Raw genomic sequence first — 20,000 nt, 5'->3', positions numbered from 1 at the left:
CAGATGGATATACCTGAAGCTTTTAATGAAGAAACCACAAAAGACTGTAATTCTTAAAGTGCGGTTGGTTTGGCAGAGGTGTCTTTTCAATTGTTACCCAACGCAAAACGTAAATGCTGCTTAGCCTTTGTTTATAAAGTCATTTTATATTTTGAAATGAGCTAGAGGAGACATTGACATGGTTGTGCGCTTGGATACAACCTCTGCAGTTTGTCTAGAACTTAAGTTTATCAAAAAGCAAACCCTAAACTGGTTGTAGTCAGTTTAGGGTTTGTTTTTTTGGTAAAATATAAATACTGCTTTTTCACATGGGATGATTTGACAACCTTTCAATAGAAATGTTGGAAAACTTGGATTGACAACAATCATTTCCTGTCTTCAGTTCAAGTAGATGTAAACAAGAGCTTCAAACTGAATCCATATAGAGTCTGAAAAGAAAGTAACTTTCCTTGTGGCAAATTAAATGGCATGATACCCGTCTATGTTCTTTAATTTGTTGATATGGAAAACAAATTTAATTTACAAATGCACTTACTGAGAGGGCTAATGGTTGATGGCAAGTGAAATTAGGTTAATCACTGTTTTAAAATGTCCACTATAGTCTTTCCTGGGAGTTGCACGTGAATGGTGATTGGATACTTAAATCTGTACACATGGCTGCCATCTAGTGGTTCCTTCATGGTTCTTTGTTTTGGTCGTTGATACAGTAATACATCAGTTGTACTGTGTCACCTCAGATTATATTGGCTCAGTTCTGCAGAACTTCTCCTGTTGTTAGATTTGTTTTTTTTTATCCTTTTGACTGTTTTGAATCACAGTAGAGAGAGAGAAGGGAAGAACTGATCCTCCGTCCTCCATTTTCTGAATCCATTTATACTCAAATTACATGATAACAATGTTAAATTCTACCACTGTATGTGTCCTATGATGATCACACAAGTCTCTTTAATTTTTTACTCAGCATCGAATAGGTCTTGGCCTGTATAATATCTCTGCTTATAATAGTTGTATATGAAAGTTGTATAATGGATGGGATCAATACTTTTGCTTATGAAGTAATAAATACTAAATAGGATATCAGGAGAAATTTGTGCTGTTATAGTATGAATAGAGCAGAGTTTAAAATGTTGTGAACGTCCTCAAACAACGAATTCTACTGTTAAAATGTCGATTGGGATTTTGACAAATCAAAAGATGCAAAAGATTTAGATTTTCCAAATTTGCATCTATTTGAATACATTAAACAACTGTCTAATAAAATATTGTCCCTCCTGGATTACATGGTGCAGAAGTCTTACTACACAACAAGATGCCTAACATTTTGCATGTTTCCCTCCATAATTCAATTTCTGACTATTGTACAGTATTAATGTGTGTGGGTATATAGAGCACATAAGTTAAAATGTAATAACCGCCAATATTCCTATTATTCTCTTGAAATCAGTGGACATTTTAATGACCAGGCTGTATCATCTGCTCAGAATTATGCTTCATTGTACAACTGATCTGTCACCATTATTGCATTGGCCTCTTTACCAAGTTGGCATCTTTACCAAACATTGATAACTATTTTATTTTTGCAATAGAGAAAAATGTCTTGGCCTTGAACATTGACGCTCGCTGTCAAGTCAAACTATCTCTATACATTTTTGACTCACTGCTGCTGTCTTTCCCTCAGATAGAGATTGGAACACTGGCCCCACCTGACTATAACTACCCTGTACCTGAGACCTCATTGGAAGAAGAAGTAGAAGAGGAGGAGGAGGAGGAGGAAGAGGAGGAAGAGTTGCCCCTAACACCCCAGCTCATCCCTCAGGGTTCAGGGGGATCTGGGGTCCTCATGGGCCCAGACACACAGAAAGGTCTGAAACAGCACACACCCGAAAACTTTGACTCACTTAAGTTCACTGGGTTTAACAGAGGGCCTTGCTCCTCCTGCTGCCGATGCAAAGCAGCGTCTCCACAAAAAACATCCAAAACAAAGATAGACTAATCTACTTTCTAAACGTGTTGTCTGCATCTCCAACAATCATCTTTTCCTTGTGCATGTCTTCCATTTAACTAGCTGTTAATGGTTAAATGTGTCCTTTTCAATGACCGTGTCCATTTGTCACCATTCGACTACTTAACCTGATCATCATTGTGAACTGATTAATGATCCATTTCATCTGTCTGTTTATTAATACCTAATCTTGTCTCTAACAAGAGGTGGAGCTGCGTCTGACGCCCATTGACATCCTTCATGTGTCCGGGGATTTTGGGGGCTCCGTAGGGTCTGAGGCCTCGGGAGCTTCTGGGACTTCTGGGGCTTCTGGGTCGGGAGGCTCCGGAGACCTACTGGTCTCCAGCGGCTCCAGGGGTTCTGGTGATATTATCCTGATCTCTGGAGCCTCCGAGGAGCTCCTGAGCTCGGGGGGATCTGGAGAATACTTATCTGGGGATATCTTGATATCTGGGGATCTCTCAGGATCCGGGGATATTTCTGGAGCCTCTGGGGAATTTGGCTCTGGGATTTCCATTGAATTCCCCCTGGGCTCTGGAGAGTCTGGGGACCAGTCTGGTTCTGGGTTCTCTGGAGATCTCTTGATCTCAGGGGCCTCTGGAAGCTCTGGGGTTTCTGGGGACTCTGATGAGTCCGGTTACTCAGGGATAACATTGTTATCTGGAGGTTAGTACAGATGGCAACTCTACTGTATTTCTTGATGTGTCTTACTCTGTTGATTTGTTGTCTTCAATTCCATTTAACTGTGTTTTTTTAATGTAGTTAAATGTTGATTTTGTTCATAATCTTACTTATTTGTTAACTCTGTTCCATCGTTTTTGTGTTACTCATAATCAATGTTCTCCTCACCTCTTGTCTCATCTAAAATGTGAGTGTGATTGATTGGTTAATGGGTTGATTGATTGTCCATCTCACCCTCCACCCTTCCTAATCTCGTGTCTCCTAACCCCAACCCTTGGCTCTAACAAGAGGAGGAGCTGCCCCTCATTCCTGAGACTACCCCTAGTGAGGCGTCAGGTGCTTCAGGGGAGTTCTCAGGAGCTTCAGGAACCTCAGGGGCCTCTGGGGATCTTGGAGCCTCCGGAGACTTAGGGTTCTCTGGATCCTCTGGGGCTTCTGGTGTCTCTGGCTCTGGAGACGCAGAGGTCCCTGAGGTAACTCTGGTCCCTGACACTGATAAAGGTCAGTATCTAATCTAGACTGGGTAAAAACTGTTCTGCCCGGCCCAGCATCGGCCCTGGCAGCCAATGAATCTTTGTAATAACTGGTCATTGTTTGTCAGTTTTGTTCACTTCCTTTGAGGTGTGAATTAGCTTTGCCAGCTTTGTTTTTTCTTCTCCTTCCTCAATATCACAGCTTTACAAGTACAATACCTCTTAGTAGTGTTATGGAGCATTGTCTTAAGGTGTGGGTTCCAGTTTGTTAGTATCGTGCAGAAGAAGGAAGAGACTGATAGCTAGTTAACGTGGACGTAAACCTTGCAGCCAATTCATCCCAGTGGCCAGTTGCGGTACGGCAACAAAATAAATCCCAAAAAGCAATTTCCCCATAGCCCACCGTTATAAAACACACTGTAAAACTTGTGACAGGTCACCTCCGACAGTAAACAAGGTCTCATTACTATATAATTCATAAAGGTTTTATATTCGTAAAACTTTCCTGGAGGCTAGAAAAGCTTGGGGCCGTACACGGAATCAATCCTAGAAGCAAAACTACTTTTTTTGGCTACTGAATAATAAACACGAGTATTTTTAATTCAAGTGAATATGCACCATCTTTGAGTCAGTTAATATAATACATCCATGATGTGGGAATTTAATAACTCAAAACAAATCAGCTTTTCGCATTATATGAGAACAAAAACGAATTCATCACAATTGTTAGACCTCAGAAATATAAATATAATACATATTTTGGTGAAAAACATTGAATGTAAACTTTCTTGTTTGTTTACAAAAAAAACCTTTTAAATTGAGAAGAGCCAATTTTACAGGGCAAGAATCTTTTGGAAATGGAAACGCTTAGAACGGTGTAAGAATTTTAGCAGGAACTGGTTCCAGCATTGGCATCGCGTCTGCAGAGGAGGGATGGTAGCATTACTTGAGCAATGAACTATTTTCCCATAAGTCAGTTGTGGTTATCTAAAGCCGGTAGCTGGCACTCAAACGATGAAACCATTTGAACTGGCTTCCCTCAAAGTTTTTATTCTTTGCTGACCACTCAGCAGGTCACAAACGTCACGCTATTAACACCAAAAAGCCATTTTCATTTAACTTCTATTCACCAGTTAAATGTCATAAACACTTAGTTAACACTGCTAACATACTTTATGTTACTTATCACTGCGGCAAACAGGCTGCTGTTTGCCAGACCTGCCCATTTCTGATCTAACCTGTTTCTTTAACACCTAATCTTGTCTCTAACAAGAGGAGGGGCTGCTTCCAGTTACACCAGAAACCCCTCAGGAGGGTACTGGCGGTGTAGAAGGGTCAGTGAGCTCTGGTGAACCCGACGAGCCCGAAGAGCCTGTGATTGACAGGAAAGGTCAGTATTTAACAACACAGGCATTGAATTCAGAGAAGGGGGATACAAAATGTCAGTTTAGAACTTGTCTGCAAACCCTAAATCCTCTGAAAAACATTCTACCGCTTACTTCTTCCATATTTTATTCCCTCCCTCTCCTCCTCTCCTCCTTCTGCTCCATGTCCTCCAGGTATGCCCACTTGCTTGCTGTGCACGTGCCTCGGCGGTTCGGTCTACTGCGATGACTTGAAGCTAGATAGCGTTCCACCTCTGCCCAAAGACACCACTCACTTCTACGCCCGCTACAACAGAATCACCAAGATCAACAAGTCCGACTTCGCCTTCATGAGTATGTCTGAATTGAAATAAATAAATATTGGAGCCATTCAGGACCAGATATAAAGCTGATCTCTTGTTGGCTTTTGTTGCCTCCTTCCAGGCAAGCTGAAGAGGATCGACCTGACCGCCAACGAGATAACGTCCATCGATGACAGAGCCTTTTTGGGTCTGCCTGAGCTGGAGGAGCTGGTGATTCGAGAAAACCATATCTCACAGCTGCCTGCCCTCCCAGAGAGCATGAGCCTGATCGATGGCAGCCATAACAACATTGGCAGCAAGGGTATTCACAAAGAGGCGTTCAAAGTACGTACACCCACGATTCCTGTCACGCACTCGAGCCCAATCGGTGAAGGCCGGTATATATATCGGTCAATATCAGCTTGTTGACGTTTTAATAACGACTTATATCTTGTCTCCTTGTATCCAGGATATGACGAGCCTGCTGTACCTGTACCTCACAGACAACCACATTGATTACATCCCCGTGCCTCTACCAGACAGCCTGCGGTCTCTACACCTACAGGTACATCTGCTTTGGCCTCCTGACTCATCAGCCCCCACCGCTACCATGTTTACATGCACAGTAAAATTCCACTATTATTCCAAATGTGACATTATTCCAATTTGATATGGGTCACAAACAGCATATTCCGTTGGGCTATTTTGAATTCCGCAGTTTGCGACGGGCGGCCTCTTGCCTGTATAGTCCAGTCTGTATGTGTCAGAGTCTGCGGTTGGAAAAGGAGGGAAATTAAAGTTATTTAAAGGGCTTTAACTGTGGGAAGTACGCATTTTACATGTGTCGGTGGAATATTGCAGTGAAAGTATCTTTCATGGTTGTAATTTGATTTGTAACTCCTGAGAAGGCAATCTGGAATAATACATCACAGGTGCTGTTCACCCACACAGGTGTTTTCACTTTGGCCTGATTAGTCCCCCGCTCATGCTAACGTGGGCGGAGCTATGCCAAAATGACATGATGTCACAAAACTTCCCAAACCAATGAGAAGCTGACCACTTGGTGGTGTAATTAGGCAAAGTAACTAGAAACACCTGTGTGGGAGGAGCATGGCCTTTAAGTAGGTGACTTGAATGAAAAATTCCTTTCAGGTGTTGAAACGCTGCAAGCGCTTGTCACTGAATAGCTCCTGAAACAAGATTCATCCCCCTCGCAAAAACAGGAAAACCCTGAAACTGAGGGTGGAATAGGATTAGGGTTTATTTTCTCTGACACCAGTATCCGACCCATTTGAATATGAATCCTTTCAAAACATCTTATCGAGTCTATTTAGGTTTTTGCTTTCAACAAATTAAAGCAGCTTCACCCTGATGAAGGCCACAAGATGAAACGTGTCGGTCTGACAATAAAGTTGAGTTTTATTTATTTTTCCCTTCCCTACTCTCCTTTAACAAATTAAAATGTAACGTTTTACAAATAACTTTGCATTTCAGAAGTAAGACTTGAAGACTAGCATTCAAAGAGTTCCAAAATGGAGGGGAAAGACATCATTACTAAGTGACTATTTAAAAAAAAAAAAAGAAAATCTGAATTCTTGCCATAATTTGCCAATGCTCCCTACAGGCTCCATTCTAATCTATAATGATCCAATGTCTCCATTGGCAAGTCTTGTACGTATGGAGGTGATATCTCATTCTGTATCCTCCGCCGTCTTCTTTCGCAGCGTAACAATATTCAAATGATGCACGAGGACACGTTCTGCAACCTGAAAGACTTCAACTACATCCGGAACGCACTGGAGGACATCCGTCTGGACGGCAACCCCATCAACCTCAGCAGGACCCCGCAGGCTTACGTCTGCCTGCCCCGCATACCCATCGGGGATCTCATTTAACCACGCAGGCCCACTGACTCCCACCAATACAACCACATGCACACATCCTTGTACATATTGACACACATGACAGACATGCATACACCGTCTATCACTCCTCAAACAATCAATTAAGTGCAGTTGCAAACTGCCACGCGTGCTGCTGACTTCTACTATATGGATCAGTAAAAAAAAAAAAATAATAATAATTATATTCCATAAACATCCACAAAGACACACAGAGTCAGATTCTGGTGAGACACTGCTCTACTTCTTCTTTTGTTGTTGATACACACTAAAAAAAAACCCGTCAGTCTCACGTTCCCTCACCTATCAAGATGCATGCGCGTGTACACACACACACACACACACACACACACACACACACACACACACACACACACACACACACACACACACACACACACACACACACACACACACACACACACACACACACACACACACTTTCTCAAAAGCCAAACTGTTCCGCAACTTGATGAAGAGAAAACAATAGGTGGCATTCGGAGAAATCTGTTTATTATATACATCCTCAAATGGCATGTATGTGTCTGTTTAGTGTCTGTTCATGACTGGCAAAATTTAAAATACAACCAGTAATACTGTTTAAATGTTTGTTTTGTAAAAATAAAAAATAAAAATATTAATATTATTGACAAATCTTAACACTTTTGGAAATGTATACTAGCATAAACTTATTGAAGCTGGAGCTTAATGGAAGGTAAATTGATTATCTAATGCAATAAAAGACGCATTTAAACACGATCATTTGTTGTAAAGTCTGTACTGTAATATAAAAAAATATATATTCTGAAAAAAGATTTTTTACATGAACTGCAATATTTGGTATATAACATTTAAAAAAAAGTGATGTTTTAACCGTGCACAATAGCCGATAGCAAAGACTCTAATGTCTAGAGTCGATCGAATAAAGACTATTGTTTGATTGGGGGGAGGGGGGGGGGGGTGTTGTTTTTGATTGTGGATGGGGTTAAGAATAATGCCAATAGCTTGCTATTGTGTACTCTGTATGGAATAACCACAAGTGAATAAAGTTGTTGTGAAGACCTCTCCAAACCAGGAGTGGCTCAAAGTTTTCATTGACGCCTTGTGGGTGAAGTGCATTTTGAATCGATGCAGCCAAGGTGGAAATAGGTTTCTTCAGGGAACGTCGTGTGCCGAAACAACCCCGAGGGAATCAAAAGTTTTCAATAAGTTTTTCAAACAAGTTGAGGAAATGCTCCTTTCTGTCCACGAGAACCGAGTCGTTGGCCTCGCTGCTGTCCTCTGGGACCTCCTCAGTCCTTTCTTTGGTTGCAGAGAGTCTGTCCAGCCGGGCTTTCTCCCGCTCCAGAGCCTGCCGGTCCCTCCTCACGCCATCTCTGTCCTTCTCCACCAGCGCCCTCTCCCTCTCCATCACCGCCTTTTCTCTCTCCACCGTCGCCCTCTCTCTCTCCAGCGAGGCTCGGTCTCGGTCCAGAGCGGCGACCTCCCTGTCCAGCGCCGCTCTCTCCCTCTGCAGCACCTGCCGCTCCCTCTCCACCACCTGTTCCTCCCGCTCCATCACCCGCTTCTCCCTCTCCATCACCCGCCTTCCGCCGTCCATCGTGTCCCTCCCGTGCTCAATCTCTAGCATGGCGCGATCTATCTCCCGGCTTCCCTCCTCCAGCGCCTCCTCGTCCTCATCTCCGTTCAGGGAAACCTCGATCTCCGGCCCGTTTGCTACCGCAGCCGTAGGGGAGTTCGCCACCACGGATACCTTCCTCTTCTTGGGTTTGGGGGTGGGCGGGAAATGGCCGTTGGTGGGGAAGGTCTTGATGATGGGGGCGTCGCCTTCCAGCCGACCCTCCATGGCGTCGTCCATCAGATTGAAATAAGGCCACGCGTCAGGGATCCCTTTCATTCCATCCGACGGGTTCTTTAGCCCCTGAGGAGGAAGAGGAGAGGGCGATGAATTGTTTAAATACTTGATGAATCTCAGTGGTTTCGTTTGTGTTTTTTTGTTACTGTACCTTGTATCTCTTCTTCAGGTTTTCCCATTTTTTGGATGCTTGACTGTGGGTCATCTTGTGCTGCAAGCCCATATGTTTCAGGATGGCTCTGAAAATATAATCATCTTAATAGCACACAAAAACATCAGAGCTGAAGCAATTAGTTTATATATATATATATATATATATATATATATATATATATATATATATATATATCTATATCTATATATATATCTCGACTAGTCAATTTCACAGAAAGTCTGTCAACTACTTTTGATGATCTATTCATTATCAGTCATGCATTATTTGATTTTATGCTGCCTTAGTGTAAAACCATCAAAGACAAATCTCATTGCAGAATATGCCATTATGGTTCTTTCTACATATTTAGACCGTGCAACGTCTCTCAGAGCTTTAACTTGCTGTCATACCTCCATGCCCACATGGAAGTATTTCTCTTTCCAGAGAAGAGGTAATTATTAGAAACCCTCAGCTTCACAAAGTCTTCCACTTCATTCGTACTCACTGAGAGGGAGAGAGAAAAGAAACGAGTTAGAAATGAGTGAAACACAAATGGAGAATAAAAGAAAAGAAAAAAACTGCAAGTCCACAATTCTCAACTGCGAATACAACATCAGCACTTAAAGAAAAGAAAAAAACGTGTTTAACACTATGGTTATTATGTGCAGTGCATTAATGCCCATTTTTTTCTTACAAAATAAGAGTAAAGAATACTTTTATTTCAGGTGAGTTATTAGCACAATCTTATCCTATAACCTGCACAACCTGTTAGTTGTACTTTACAACAAGTGTCAGGTATCAATGAACAGTGAACGTGAGTGTATTAATAAGTTTGGCGTGTTGCCTCGAGCTCATTTAGACGATGTTACACAACACCACTGGAGGCCAACTGAGAAATGCGCGTCAACTACATTCACTTTTAATCGTTGCATGAATGCGTGCTTATTGGGAACTTTCACCGTGGAGCACACTTGCTAGGTGCCCAAGCTAGCTCCAAGTACGTCAGCTAGCTTGAATAACACGTGGTATTTCTTGCTGCCTGTACTTACTTTTATAAGTGAACTCCACGGGGCTGACTTTATCATAAGTGGTGCTCGTGTAGGCGTGATCGCTGATTTCCATGTTTTCTTATTTTCCGTTTCTTCGGGTTGGCCTTGTTATCAAGTGCCCTTCGTAAGAAAAAGACTACTCGTTCCTCCTTCAGAGGGACCCTATCTTCTTCTTCGCTTGCTTTTAACAGAGTGCTTTACCGTGACCTGTAAACTGGGAGGCGCCAACGGCATAACCAGCTCACTATCGCCGCCTAGTGCTGCGGAGGTTAAGCACACTACAAAAATAATATTCCATAGTATATTTTAAGTACTCCACTGTGTTTTTATAAATCCATCGTTCATACAATCGACTATTTAATTTGTTTATTTATTGATTGATATTAATGTATATAAAACGAACAGTTTTTACATTACCTATACAGTATCCCAGCACGTGTTGTAAACCATACACGGTTTACAATAACACTGATATATAGACGTTGTATGTTGTTATCTATTTGCATACATTGACATGCACATCTATACACATTTTAACCTACATAACAACATAATTATGTTTAGTTATCCGTGTTTTATATTTACAAGGGAACAAGGTTTATGTATTTGTCATTTTACAACACATGGTTGCACAATGAATTGGAAGTTGTACCCCCGTCACGCTCTGATGTCCTTGTCTTAGCTGGATGTCGATGTTTATCATCCTGTGCCCTGTTTTTTGGCACACATACTTGGTCAAGGAATCAGACTCTGATTTATTTATATTCCTTGTATTTCTCTTTTTATATCACCAGCGGATTATTTGCTGAAATCCTATAGCTACAGATAAAAGATACATATTTTTATGTTTTGATGGTTGGCATAATAAAGACAAATGGCTGCTGGGTCCCGATTTGGATGTACATCTAATATATGTAATCACCGGTGCCTTCATGATATAACTCCCCTATACATTGTCTTTGTTGCCCCAACTTATAGCTGGCAGTTGGCAGCAGTGTTGCCATGATTGATTCAAGCAGGACCAACCTCTTGGCAAACATCGTCTGGGTGTAGCAGAGTCTGTATAAAAAAATAGGGATAACGAAAACGAAAGTGTTGTCACACAATGGCGGCTGCCTATCGTAAGTACCTTTTTAACCATCACTCAATAATTTGTGTTCTAGTGATTATCTGCCGTGAGCTTTAACCCCATGCTTAACCACTTGTTTGTGTATATATATATATATATATATTGTTTATTTATATGAGACACTGTACTAAAAGCGAAACTGTATATCGAACCAAAACGTAATACGGATTACTTATACGTGCTACATTAGGGGAAATACGATTGAAAGAAGTACGAGCTCTGAGTTGTGTAAACAGATTTATCAAAAGTAGCGAGAGGTAAAACTTGATACAGTTTAAGTTTCGTTTACTTACATGGAGCTCTCTTAATAAAGTGTCCACGTACAAACAAAGCGCGACCCTGTATAGTAAAGTCGTGCTTTACACGAGTTTCTCATCTAGACTAAGTGAAATTAAACGTACGCTTTTTTTTTTTATCTAACTTTGTTTTTTTTATCAACAATTGCCAACGTGTAGGTCATGGCCGTATATATTTCAATGGGTGCTGCTTACACTGTCTTTTAATAAACAGTGTCTCGACGTTTACCATCAAGAATATCATATGCTACTTGCGTTATTTCAATCACTATTTTTCACTGAACAAATGGCACTACAGAAAACGATCGTAACATGACGTCACAGCTGAAAGTAGTTCATCAGTAAAATACCACTGTAAGTTGCAGCATTGAGAGTTCCCTTAATTGGAGCAAACTGTGAAAAACAGCCTTACACCAAAAGCTGGACAAAGTATCTGTCTGTGTACTTTTGGCCCTTTTTATAGTAAATATCTAGAGTGTATGCAGGGATGTACTGAATGGCCAGTATGGTCCACGCTGTCAGGAATTATTAATGTGTTTGCCAAACATTTTTTTTTTTTTTTACCAGAGTCTGATGAGGAAAGCTCTTTTGAAAGCAAATCTGACGTCAGTGATGAGTCGGACAGTGACGGAAACTCGGACGTAGAAAGTGATTCTCAGGTTTGTTGGAGTCGGCGTCTATTTTCTAATTGCACACATAAAGCCATGAGAACGGATCAGTGAAGCCACTTAAACCCGGTCTTTACACATTTTAGGCTGCTGATGAGAGTTTTACTGCCATAACGGTACAACATAACTATACATTCCTCACCGGTGATGGAAGCGATCTTCTATACTGTCATATTTCAGCTCGATGATGGGGAAGAGCCCTGCAAGTATTACAACGGCCGGGGCTGCAAGGAAGGTGATAGGTGCTCTTACTTGCACGTCTGCAAGTATGCCCTGAAAGGAAGCTGTCGCCACGGGTCCAAGTGTAAGCTGTTCCACCCCAGAGCTGAAAGAGAGTCCTCTGGTGCGAGCAACAGGGCTTCGGACCGATCAAGATCTCCTGGTGAGAGAAATGGATTCTTTCGGATCCTATTTCTCAAAGTTTTTATTTGATTTTTTAATTTTTCCTTTTGAGACAAATTTGTGATTTTTGAGTCAATACAAGCATCACTTTTCTCATTAAACATAGTCATTTGATCCATTATTGAGATATGAATGTGTTGATTAGTGCAGCTTTAATGCCCCCTAGAAATAAAATAAGAATCAGTGTTTGTGCCTGTTCGGTGCTTAAAATGTTGTCCTTTTTTTTAACCAGACCCAAAGCTTACTGATGGCCGATGCTACCAGTGGCAGCTGAATGATGGAAACAGCTGGTTGGATGTTTGTAATGATCACATTCTCGAGGCCCAGTACTCGTTACCCCACACCAAGAGCATCAAAATCTACAACACACTATACGGGTAAGAGCTAAAAAAAAACAAAAAAACGCAGCGCTTGAACATTTTTTTTCTCGCAAGAAAACAGCTTGATGATTTATCCCTCGCTCTCCGTCTCTCTCCGTAGGGCAGTGAGTATCGATTTTAACAGGATGAGAGTGTTCAGAAAGAGTCTGAGAGTGAGACGTCTGGATGATGGGAACACGGTGTGGATCTGGTACTGCACTTTGAATCGAACGTGGATCAAGTATGGAGACAAGGTGAATGGATTTAAACAAGTTGAGCTTCCTTTTTGTCCCCAGTGTGACACAGTTTGTTCATGAATATATATTTTTATTTTCTGTACAGGATTCGAAGGGCAACCCCAGTCCTGTGAAGAGCTCTGACATAGAGAACAAGTTCCAGAGTAACCCAGCAAGCTCTTATACTTTCACCATCGGTGCCGAAACCTTGGAGATTAAATTCAGAGGTGAGGTCACAAAACGTTCGCAGAATACTTATATACTATGCGAAGAACATTGTTGGTTTCCTCTCAGATACCACCTTCATTTTCTTTTCGCCGTTTGTCAGAAATGACAAAGAGAAAGAGGAAAGTCACTCGTCGACCGCTGTACCGGCAGCAGCCGGCGGCAGCAGGGTGAGTTTGGACTTTGTTTTGGAGAAAGGAGAAAGCGAACAAGCGTGTTTCCCGAATGTATCCAGAATTTGGATGTTGTCGATTTCAGAGTTTCTCAAATAGCCTCAGGTGTCCAGAACCTTACTCTAGTCGCCAGACCACAGTGGCAGTTTGAGGGAGACAGCGGAGCGTGGCACGAGTTCAAACACAGGGTAAGTAATCCGGCTCTGTTACGCCGAGAACACTTTGTCTTTTAAATAAGAGAAACCGGGATGACTTGAATGGTTTCAACAGAGGGGCACTTCAACAGAATGCTCCGTAACCAGCGACAACATCGAGAGGAAGTACGCGCAAAACCCCAAGGACAGCATGATCTTCAAAGTGAAGGGATACTCCTACAAGCTGGACTTTAAAGGTTGAGAAAATAGTAGCGCTTTGTTTTACCGGTTCACCGTTTACTAGCAAGTTCTTGAATATTTTCTGGAAAGAAGTTATTTGCTACCAAATTTACGGATAATAGAGACAGTTTACTGTGTTGCGTTTCTAAGCGGTTCATTCTTAAGTGAAAGAACTGCAAATTATGATGAATTCATGGTCCTGTAAAATTGAACAAAGAAAATACAACTCCCTCAGCTATTCTGTAACTTCCACGAATAGTAATCCTGAAATAGCATTTATTTATTTGTTTTGTTTCTTGTTGTTTTGTTTTTTTTGCCCTGCAGCGATGATCCAGACTAACCTCAAGACCAAGAATTCACGCAAGATCAGGCGTGTGCTGGTCTGAGTACTTCGATGGGATTTCGAAGACCTCAAGAAGAAAGTCTACAAACAATCGTGCAATATCCATATTTATACAATCAATCTGCAGTTTATGATTTGGGTGTTTGGAGCACACTTTTTATTCTTTATGGAAAATGTATTGTGTTTACATCAGAATTCAAGATGAGATTAAATTACGCTAAAGGCAGTTTTTTTTCTTTAAAACGTGGTCGGCCATAGGGGCCACAGCTGCCACTGTGTCAAAAGGCTCAGAAGTTTACCAACCTACACCTAAATGCTGCCTTAGACCAACTTACGCACTGCCAAACCAGGGGACACTATAGAACCAACATTATTATACAGATATGTCACGTTACACTCATGCTGCCACATGTCTTCACACTGCCTCTTCTGATATAAGAGAATAATTGAGACTTAATTTAGAATTTTAAGGCCAAATTTGAACATTATGCTGCTTCTGCTTTGTCTTTTGAGGTGTTTTACGTGACACCGGTGCTTACATTATGCAATACAAATCTGCAATTCTTCAGTTTTATTTTTTTTTATTTTTTTGCTCAAGATTAGAAGTTCAGTCTTGGATCTTAAGGGTTATAATTATTGCAAATAAATAAAATACATCAAATATATTTGTGTGTGTGTGTGTGTGTGTGTGTGTGTGTGTGTGTGTGTGTGTGTGTGTGTGTGTGTGTGTGTGTGTGTGTGTGTGTGTGTGTGTGTGTGTGTGTGTGTGTGTGTGTGATTTTTGAGGCAATAAGACCTGATATTAGTACTAATCTCCATTTGTTATCTGACTATTATATAGATGTATCATTTCCACAGCCCTGTTATCCTGTAAACAAAGTAGTCACTCAACTGGGGCAATGAATATGTATAGACAACATAAGGCAGATAAAAAGAAAAATATTACTGTTTCTTGACTATATAATTACAAAAAAGATTAATCTTCCTCATTAGGCTAAATTGATCATTATATAACTTGTTGACTATGAGTATATTGACTGACTGTAGTTAGACTAAGATTCTTATCAATACTCCACCAAAATTAATAGAAGATTAAAATGAAATAAGAAAATCATATTGACGTAGGCTATAGTCATTGCTCTGGTTTGGTTGCGTGAGCTGCGTGCGATCTGTGCGTGAACACGCCTGGCTGCGTTAAAGCGAAAGTGAAACACAAGCTTCTTGTGGAATTAAACTGTTTCTGAGTACGAGAGAGTGAAGGCGCTGTAAAGCAAGTATAACGTTTTTATTCAATAGGTTTTACTACGCGCGCGTCACGTTTGTTTAATTTGCCCTTTTCGTTATTATTCGGCTACAGTGTCTTTTCCTCCCAGCATGGTGAGTCCACTTCACGGAACCACTTTGGACTAAAGACAGAGTCTTTGTGATGTGTACAGTCTTTGTATTTGTTGCTTACAGGCACATGGAGAGGAGATGGGCTACTGGCAGAAGACTCCAGGTCTGTTAGACATCTTAATATTCCTGCTCTATGATTTACTCGTTTGTACCTGAAGGTGCGCGTCTCAGCCTTTTAGCTGACTCTCTGATCGGGACTGACTTACACTAAGTTTACAAGAAGCTAATGCAACAAAAATCTAAAATTGACGACTTATATTGAAGTATGAGAGAGTGACCCCAGAAAAGATTGACGTGGTTACTCATTGGACAGATTGTACGATGTCAGTCATTTACTTCCTTATTTTTATTGTCTCTACAAACATGGAAATATATTGCCCACAGTACAAGAAGTGCACCTGGCCTCACCTTTTTTTTTTTTTTTAGCTCCACACCTGCCCCACACAGTAAAGGAATAAAGAGTTAACATTAACCTGGCGTATGGCTTCTATAGTTGGCCATTTGACAAAGCTCTGGGTCATTTAGGAAAGACATGAATGCCTCACAAGCTCCCATATTCTTTTGTTTTACAGTCAACGGGAAACATTATGAGTGGCAGCTGTCAAATGGACATCAGTGGCTGCCAATTGACAACGACCACGTGATCGAGACCCACTACTGCCAACCTGGAGCAAAAGGAATCACAGTCGACTTTACCAATAGGTCAGTGTTGTTGTTGTTGTTGTTTTTTTTTCAATGTCACATTCAACAAAGTATATCAAACTTAATAATCATATGCGTCTCCACAGGCAGGTGTTCATAGACTTTGATAAGTTACAGACCCTAACTGCAGATCTGGGGGTCCAGAGACTGAGCTTCCTCCGTCAGGGCCAGACGGAGGACGTAGGCTGGTACTTCAGAGATGACCAGCTGTGGCGTGAATACGGATCCCAGGTGAGGAAGATCTCGAGCATCGAACCTTTAATCCGATTCTCTTGGGTTTTCACACTCCGAGTGTCCTTTCTCCTCCTCATCCTCAGAGCTCCAACACGTTGTCCTCGTCAATCAGCAGTGCCAACGTCGAGCGTCAGTTCGCTCTGAGTCCTCGGGGAACCTTCAGCTTCACAGTGGGCTCGACTGGCTACTCGCTCGACTTCTCCAGTGTGTGACGTTCCTTCCAATTTTGCCCGTGTGTGCGCTCGTTCATTTCAACAAATGTGTCTTTATACACCTAAATCTAACTGATGGCGTTTTACCCGGCAGCCATGACGCAAACAAACTGCAACACAGGCCTGCGCAGGAAGGTACGAAGGCGTCCAAAATTCACTTCCAACACAGGGAGGTGAGACTTTTCATCTAGGAGGCCTATTTAAGTCTAAAATTTGAATTTCCTGAATTCAGTACAGGCCCATGTTTGTATGTCATGCGCTAAAACGGATCAGTCGATCTAGGAGGACTAAATAGGACTTGAGAGTATAAAAGTTCTTATTTCTCTGCAGCTTTTACTCCACCTCAGTGTCCTCCTCCCAGCTCACTGATGGAGGCTACAAGTGGGAGTTCATGGGAGACGAGGGGAGATGGACAGAATACAAAGCACATGTAAGTGAGGCATCGAACTTCAGGTAGTTGTGGCAGAAACTTGTAAACAAAACGGAAAAACGTCCAGAAACATTTGTTATAGTATGCATTAGTATGATTTTTTTTTTTTTTTAAGATATATCTTATTTACAGTTATTTTGTCCTCGTGAATAATGGCAGGGAGTCAGCAGTGGCATCTGGTGGTCAAATTGAAAACACTTTGAACGTGCCTTCCTCTGTAAAGTGGACTTATTTGTGCTCATTTGTATTCCCGTGTAGGTCTGTTCATTTGACAGCGCTGCCGTTGAGGGACAATACCAGCTGAATCCACAAGGCCAGCTGCACTTCAAGACCAAGAGACACTCGTACACACTGGATTTTTCAAGTAACGGACACACACACACACACACACACACACACACACACACACACACACACACCTAAAAAAAAAGCCATTCCTCTGCTCAAACGTAACAGCAGTATAAATCACTATTAAAAACTCTGTGTACACTGGTTTATCATAGGAATGAGTCAAGTCAATGACCGTATCGGGACTACAAGAGCAGTGAGGAGGACTGCTGGCTATGGGAGTCAACAGAACAACAGGTCAGGAGAGACCTTTCACCGTGAGACGAGAATCCCTGAAAACATACCAAACATCTTAATTGAATTGAATCCAAACCAACTTCATTTAGAAACCCCCTATATAAGAAATACAGTTCTATTTCAGGGGTACGTTCATTTCCCCTTAATTTACAAGAAAGACTCATGAGAATCAAATCTTTTTTTTTTTTTTTGTGGTATTAAATGAGATACGTTTCTTGAAAGGCAAAAACTAAATACCACAAAACACTTTCATTTGAAAAGCCCTCATGACATAATCCTTATCCCCTTACTATTTGTTTATACATTTACAGCTAGACTAGTGTTATATCTGTATCTTTTGTCTGTTCTTCAGTTCGGGCACGCTGCCACGATGGCAATTTCAAGATGTCGGTGGACTGTGGAAAGATTATTCCAAAGGAAGCAGCATTTCCAGTCAGGACCTCGAGCTCCAGTACCAACAGAACCCGTCGGGCACCGTGAGGTTTACCACCAACGACTTCAGCTATGAGCTGGACTTCTCAGGTGAGCTGGAAACATCCACATCTTACAAGACTGATGGTAACGTTACAGCAATGGATCAATCTGTGCATCGGAAGTCCGGATTTACTTCAAATCTATCTTTCTGCAGCCATGAGTCAGATGAACCTGTCCACAACCACCACCAGATCAGTGCGACGGCTTAACCAGTGACAGTGGGACGACCGACGGGTTGAAGGTGGGAGGTCAACTTAATGTTGATCCTCACAGTTGCCTCAGTGCCCAGCATCAGGTTGTCTCTCAAAGTGGAACGATTCAGTACTGTTTTTCACAAGCCGCCTCGTCTCTTTGCTTTTTGGATGACCTTATTATTTAAACATACATATATCTTTTTTTTTTTTCCTTTTTACAAGATTTACTTTGTGGATGTCTCTGGTTCTGCAGCTTCAACTATGACACCTCGTTATAAACTGTCCGAGAGATTGAAACACTAAATCAATTAAGTGCTTTTTTTTTTTTTTTTGAAGGTAAGGGGAAAATGAACTTATTAATGAGGAAACAGACTCCACACCCCTCAAACCAAAGAGATGCTTACCAATGTTTCATATAACTGCCTGTTTTAATGTATCTTAAATTGTTGACGATTCGTGAATACTGCCTTGTTAAGAGCATTTGTAATGTTTACCTTTTGATAAGATACCCGTCTTAACTTAAAAACCAAAGGGATGTTAACTTAACTACTAATTAAATGTAAATCTTAAAATGTTCGCTCATACTGCCATGTCATCGGTTCTTTTCTAAGTTAAAAGTTACAGACACTCCACTGTCTGATGTGGTGTTCTAAAGCCATCACACAAATAAAAACCACCCTCGGAGGATTAGATTGTGTACTTTCCTTTATATGTACAGGTTTTCATTGAACCACCTCAGAGACCAGCAACTCAACGCACAAAACAAGGGCCACACTACACATATATCCACAGTGGTATACAAACGATCTTGTAGAAGAATAAGCTTTAGTTTTCTGCTTTTGGGGGGGGGGGGGGGGGGGGTCACCTTGTAACTGTGTCACCTTTACACAAAAACTAAAGTCGATCCAATAACAGGCGATACACACTTCAGCATGTTAACGACAATCATTGTCAGCAGAAGCACAGTGTGACCAAGGTGCATCCAACAACCCGAAAATGGTGCGATCCTCGTTCAAAAAAAAATAATAAAAAAAAAGAAGTAAGATTTCGAATGAGTGGACATTAATGTTCAGCCTTTTTAGAAAATGAGACAGACCTGTGTGATCATTGTAGGTCGGAAGGACACGGTCGACGTGCGCCCTGAACAACCAGTGAGGATTATTGCACACGACTCATCTAAGGCCTCTTCACCGTTATCACGAGGATCATCCATCTTTAAATAACTATATATATATTTTTACACTTCATAATCATATGTCGCCAGCACGGGGTCCTGTAGTGCTGAAATGAAAATATACTGTGATAATCTTCATCATTGTACAAATTGGTCAACAGGAGAAAATCCAGCTGGATGTGTGAAATCAAAAAACGTCATGGAATCATTGTTGGAAAAAAAAAAAAAGACGCTGAAAATCAAACTTCAGATGTTTTTTCGTGGTCAAGTTCAGTAACATGCAACAAATAATCTGAGAAGCTAATGCCGGACAGCTGATTAAAAAGGGAACATATTAATACTGAGTAACAGATGAGTGTCGAGTCCTACACATGTACCCATGGAAGGCACAATCGCCTTGTTAGAAGGACACCGCTGTAAAAGCTACTTCGCACAACTTATCCCACTATAAGACACTGATAAACCATTCATACTGCATTTACAGAAATTGATACAATTGAATTTTTGTTCCCAAAAAAGATGAAATGGTCGTCAACACACTTAGACCAGATGAAACTAACCCTTCCCTTTTCAACATGCTTGCTTTGATGTCAAATTCAAGAAAAAAAAAAAAG

General features: G+C 41.3%; 4 protein-coding genes across 7 annotated transcripts in view; 3 read left to right on the top strand and 1 right to left on the bottom strand.

Moving 5' to 3' along the window:
- epyc (epiphycan) overlaps positions 1-6,735 on the top strand; it is a 10,324-nt gene extending 3,589 nt beyond the window's left edge. The window contains exons 2-7 of the mRNA XM_068716737.1: positions 1,679-1,862; positions 4,430-4,546; positions 4,716-4,874; positions 4,965-5,167; positions 5,292-5,387; positions 6,547-6,735. Coding sequence (XP_068572838.1) covers positions 1,679-1,862; positions 4,430-4,546; positions 4,716-4,874; positions 4,965-5,167; positions 5,292-5,387; positions 6,547-6,717 — 930 coding nt within the window. The 3' untranslated portion in view covers positions 6,718-6,735. The remainder of the gene's footprint in view (positions 1-1,678; positions 1,863-4,429; positions 4,547-4,715; positions 4,875-4,964; positions 5,168-5,291; positions 5,388-6,546) is intronic.
- A 479-nt stretch (positions 6,736-7,214) lies between these two features.
- Positions 7,215-9,929, bottom strand: si:dkeyp-38g8.5 (uncharacterized protein LOC568385 homolog). The gene is made up of 4 exons (XM_068716738.1): positions 9,782-9,929; positions 9,143-9,236; positions 8,730-8,817; positions 7,215-8,644 (listed from the first exon to the last, which is right to left on the bottom strand). The coding sequence occupies exons 1-4, from the start codon at positions 9,852-9,854 to the stop codon at positions 7,916-7,918; spliced, it is 984 nt and encodes a 327-aa protein (XP_068572839.1). The 5' UTR covers positions 9,855-9,929; the 3' UTR covers positions 7,215-7,915.
- An 868-nt stretch (positions 9,930-10,797) lies between these two features.
- si:ch211-244b2.4 (uncharacterized protein LOC541512 homolog) lies at positions 10,798-14,651 on the top strand. Of its 2 annotated transcripts, XM_068717385.1 has the most exons (10): positions 10,798-10,902; positions 11,774-11,865; positions 12,055-12,256; positions 12,509-12,653; positions 12,757-12,889; positions 12,978-13,098; positions 13,200-13,266; positions 13,355-13,457; positions 13,540-13,660; positions 13,968-14,651. In XM_068717385.1, exons 1-10 carry the CDS (start codon positions 10,887-10,889, stop codon positions 14,027-14,029), a joined length of 1,062 nt encoding a protein of 353 aa, XP_068573486.1. In that variant the 5' UTR covers positions 10,798-10,886; the 3' UTR covers positions 14,030-14,651. The 2 variants fall into 2 exon arrangements, with proteins under 2 accessions (XP_068573486.1, XP_068573487.1); XM_068717386.1 differs by lacking the exon at positions 13,968-14,651 and having other exon boundaries at positions 13,556-13,648.
- Positions 14,652-14,723: 72 nt separating this feature from the next.
- Positions 14,724-18,893, top strand: si:ch211-244b2.3 (uncharacterized protein LOC557230 homolog). Of its 3 annotated transcripts, none has more exons than XM_068717383.1 (11): positions 14,724-15,363; positions 15,445-15,484; positions 15,954-16,083; positions 16,170-16,314; positions 16,401-16,521; positions 16,624-16,702; positions 16,860-16,959; positions 17,218-17,323; positions 17,463-17,544; positions 17,897-18,066; positions 18,173-18,893. In XM_068717383.1, exons 1-11 carry the CDS (start codon positions 15,361-15,363, stop codon positions 18,232-18,234), a joined length of 1,038 nt encoding a protein of 345 aa, XP_068573484.1. In that variant the 5' UTR covers positions 14,724-15,360; the 3' UTR covers positions 18,235-18,893. The 3 variants fall into 3 exon arrangements, with proteins under 3 accessions (XP_068573484.1, XP_068573482.1, XP_068573485.1); XM_068717381.1 differs by having other exon boundaries at positions 17,463-17,670; XM_068717384.1 differs by lacking the exon at positions 17,463-17,544.
- The last annotated feature ends 1,107 nt before the right edge of the window (positions 18,894-20,000 follow it).

The sequence above is a fragment of the Cebidichthys violaceus genome, unplaced genomic scaffold (genome assembly GCF_023349555.1).
Source record: "Cebidichthys violaceus isolate CVI_PGR_0920_01 unplaced genomic scaffold, fCebVio1.0.p SCAF_21, whole genome shotgun sequence".
NCBI lineage: Eukaryota > Metazoa > Chordata > Actinopteri > Perciformes > Stichaeidae > Cebidichthys > Cebidichthys violaceus.
The sequence above is the reverse complement of the archived record's forward strand: the minus strand, read 5'-3'. Positions and strand labels throughout refer to the sequence as shown.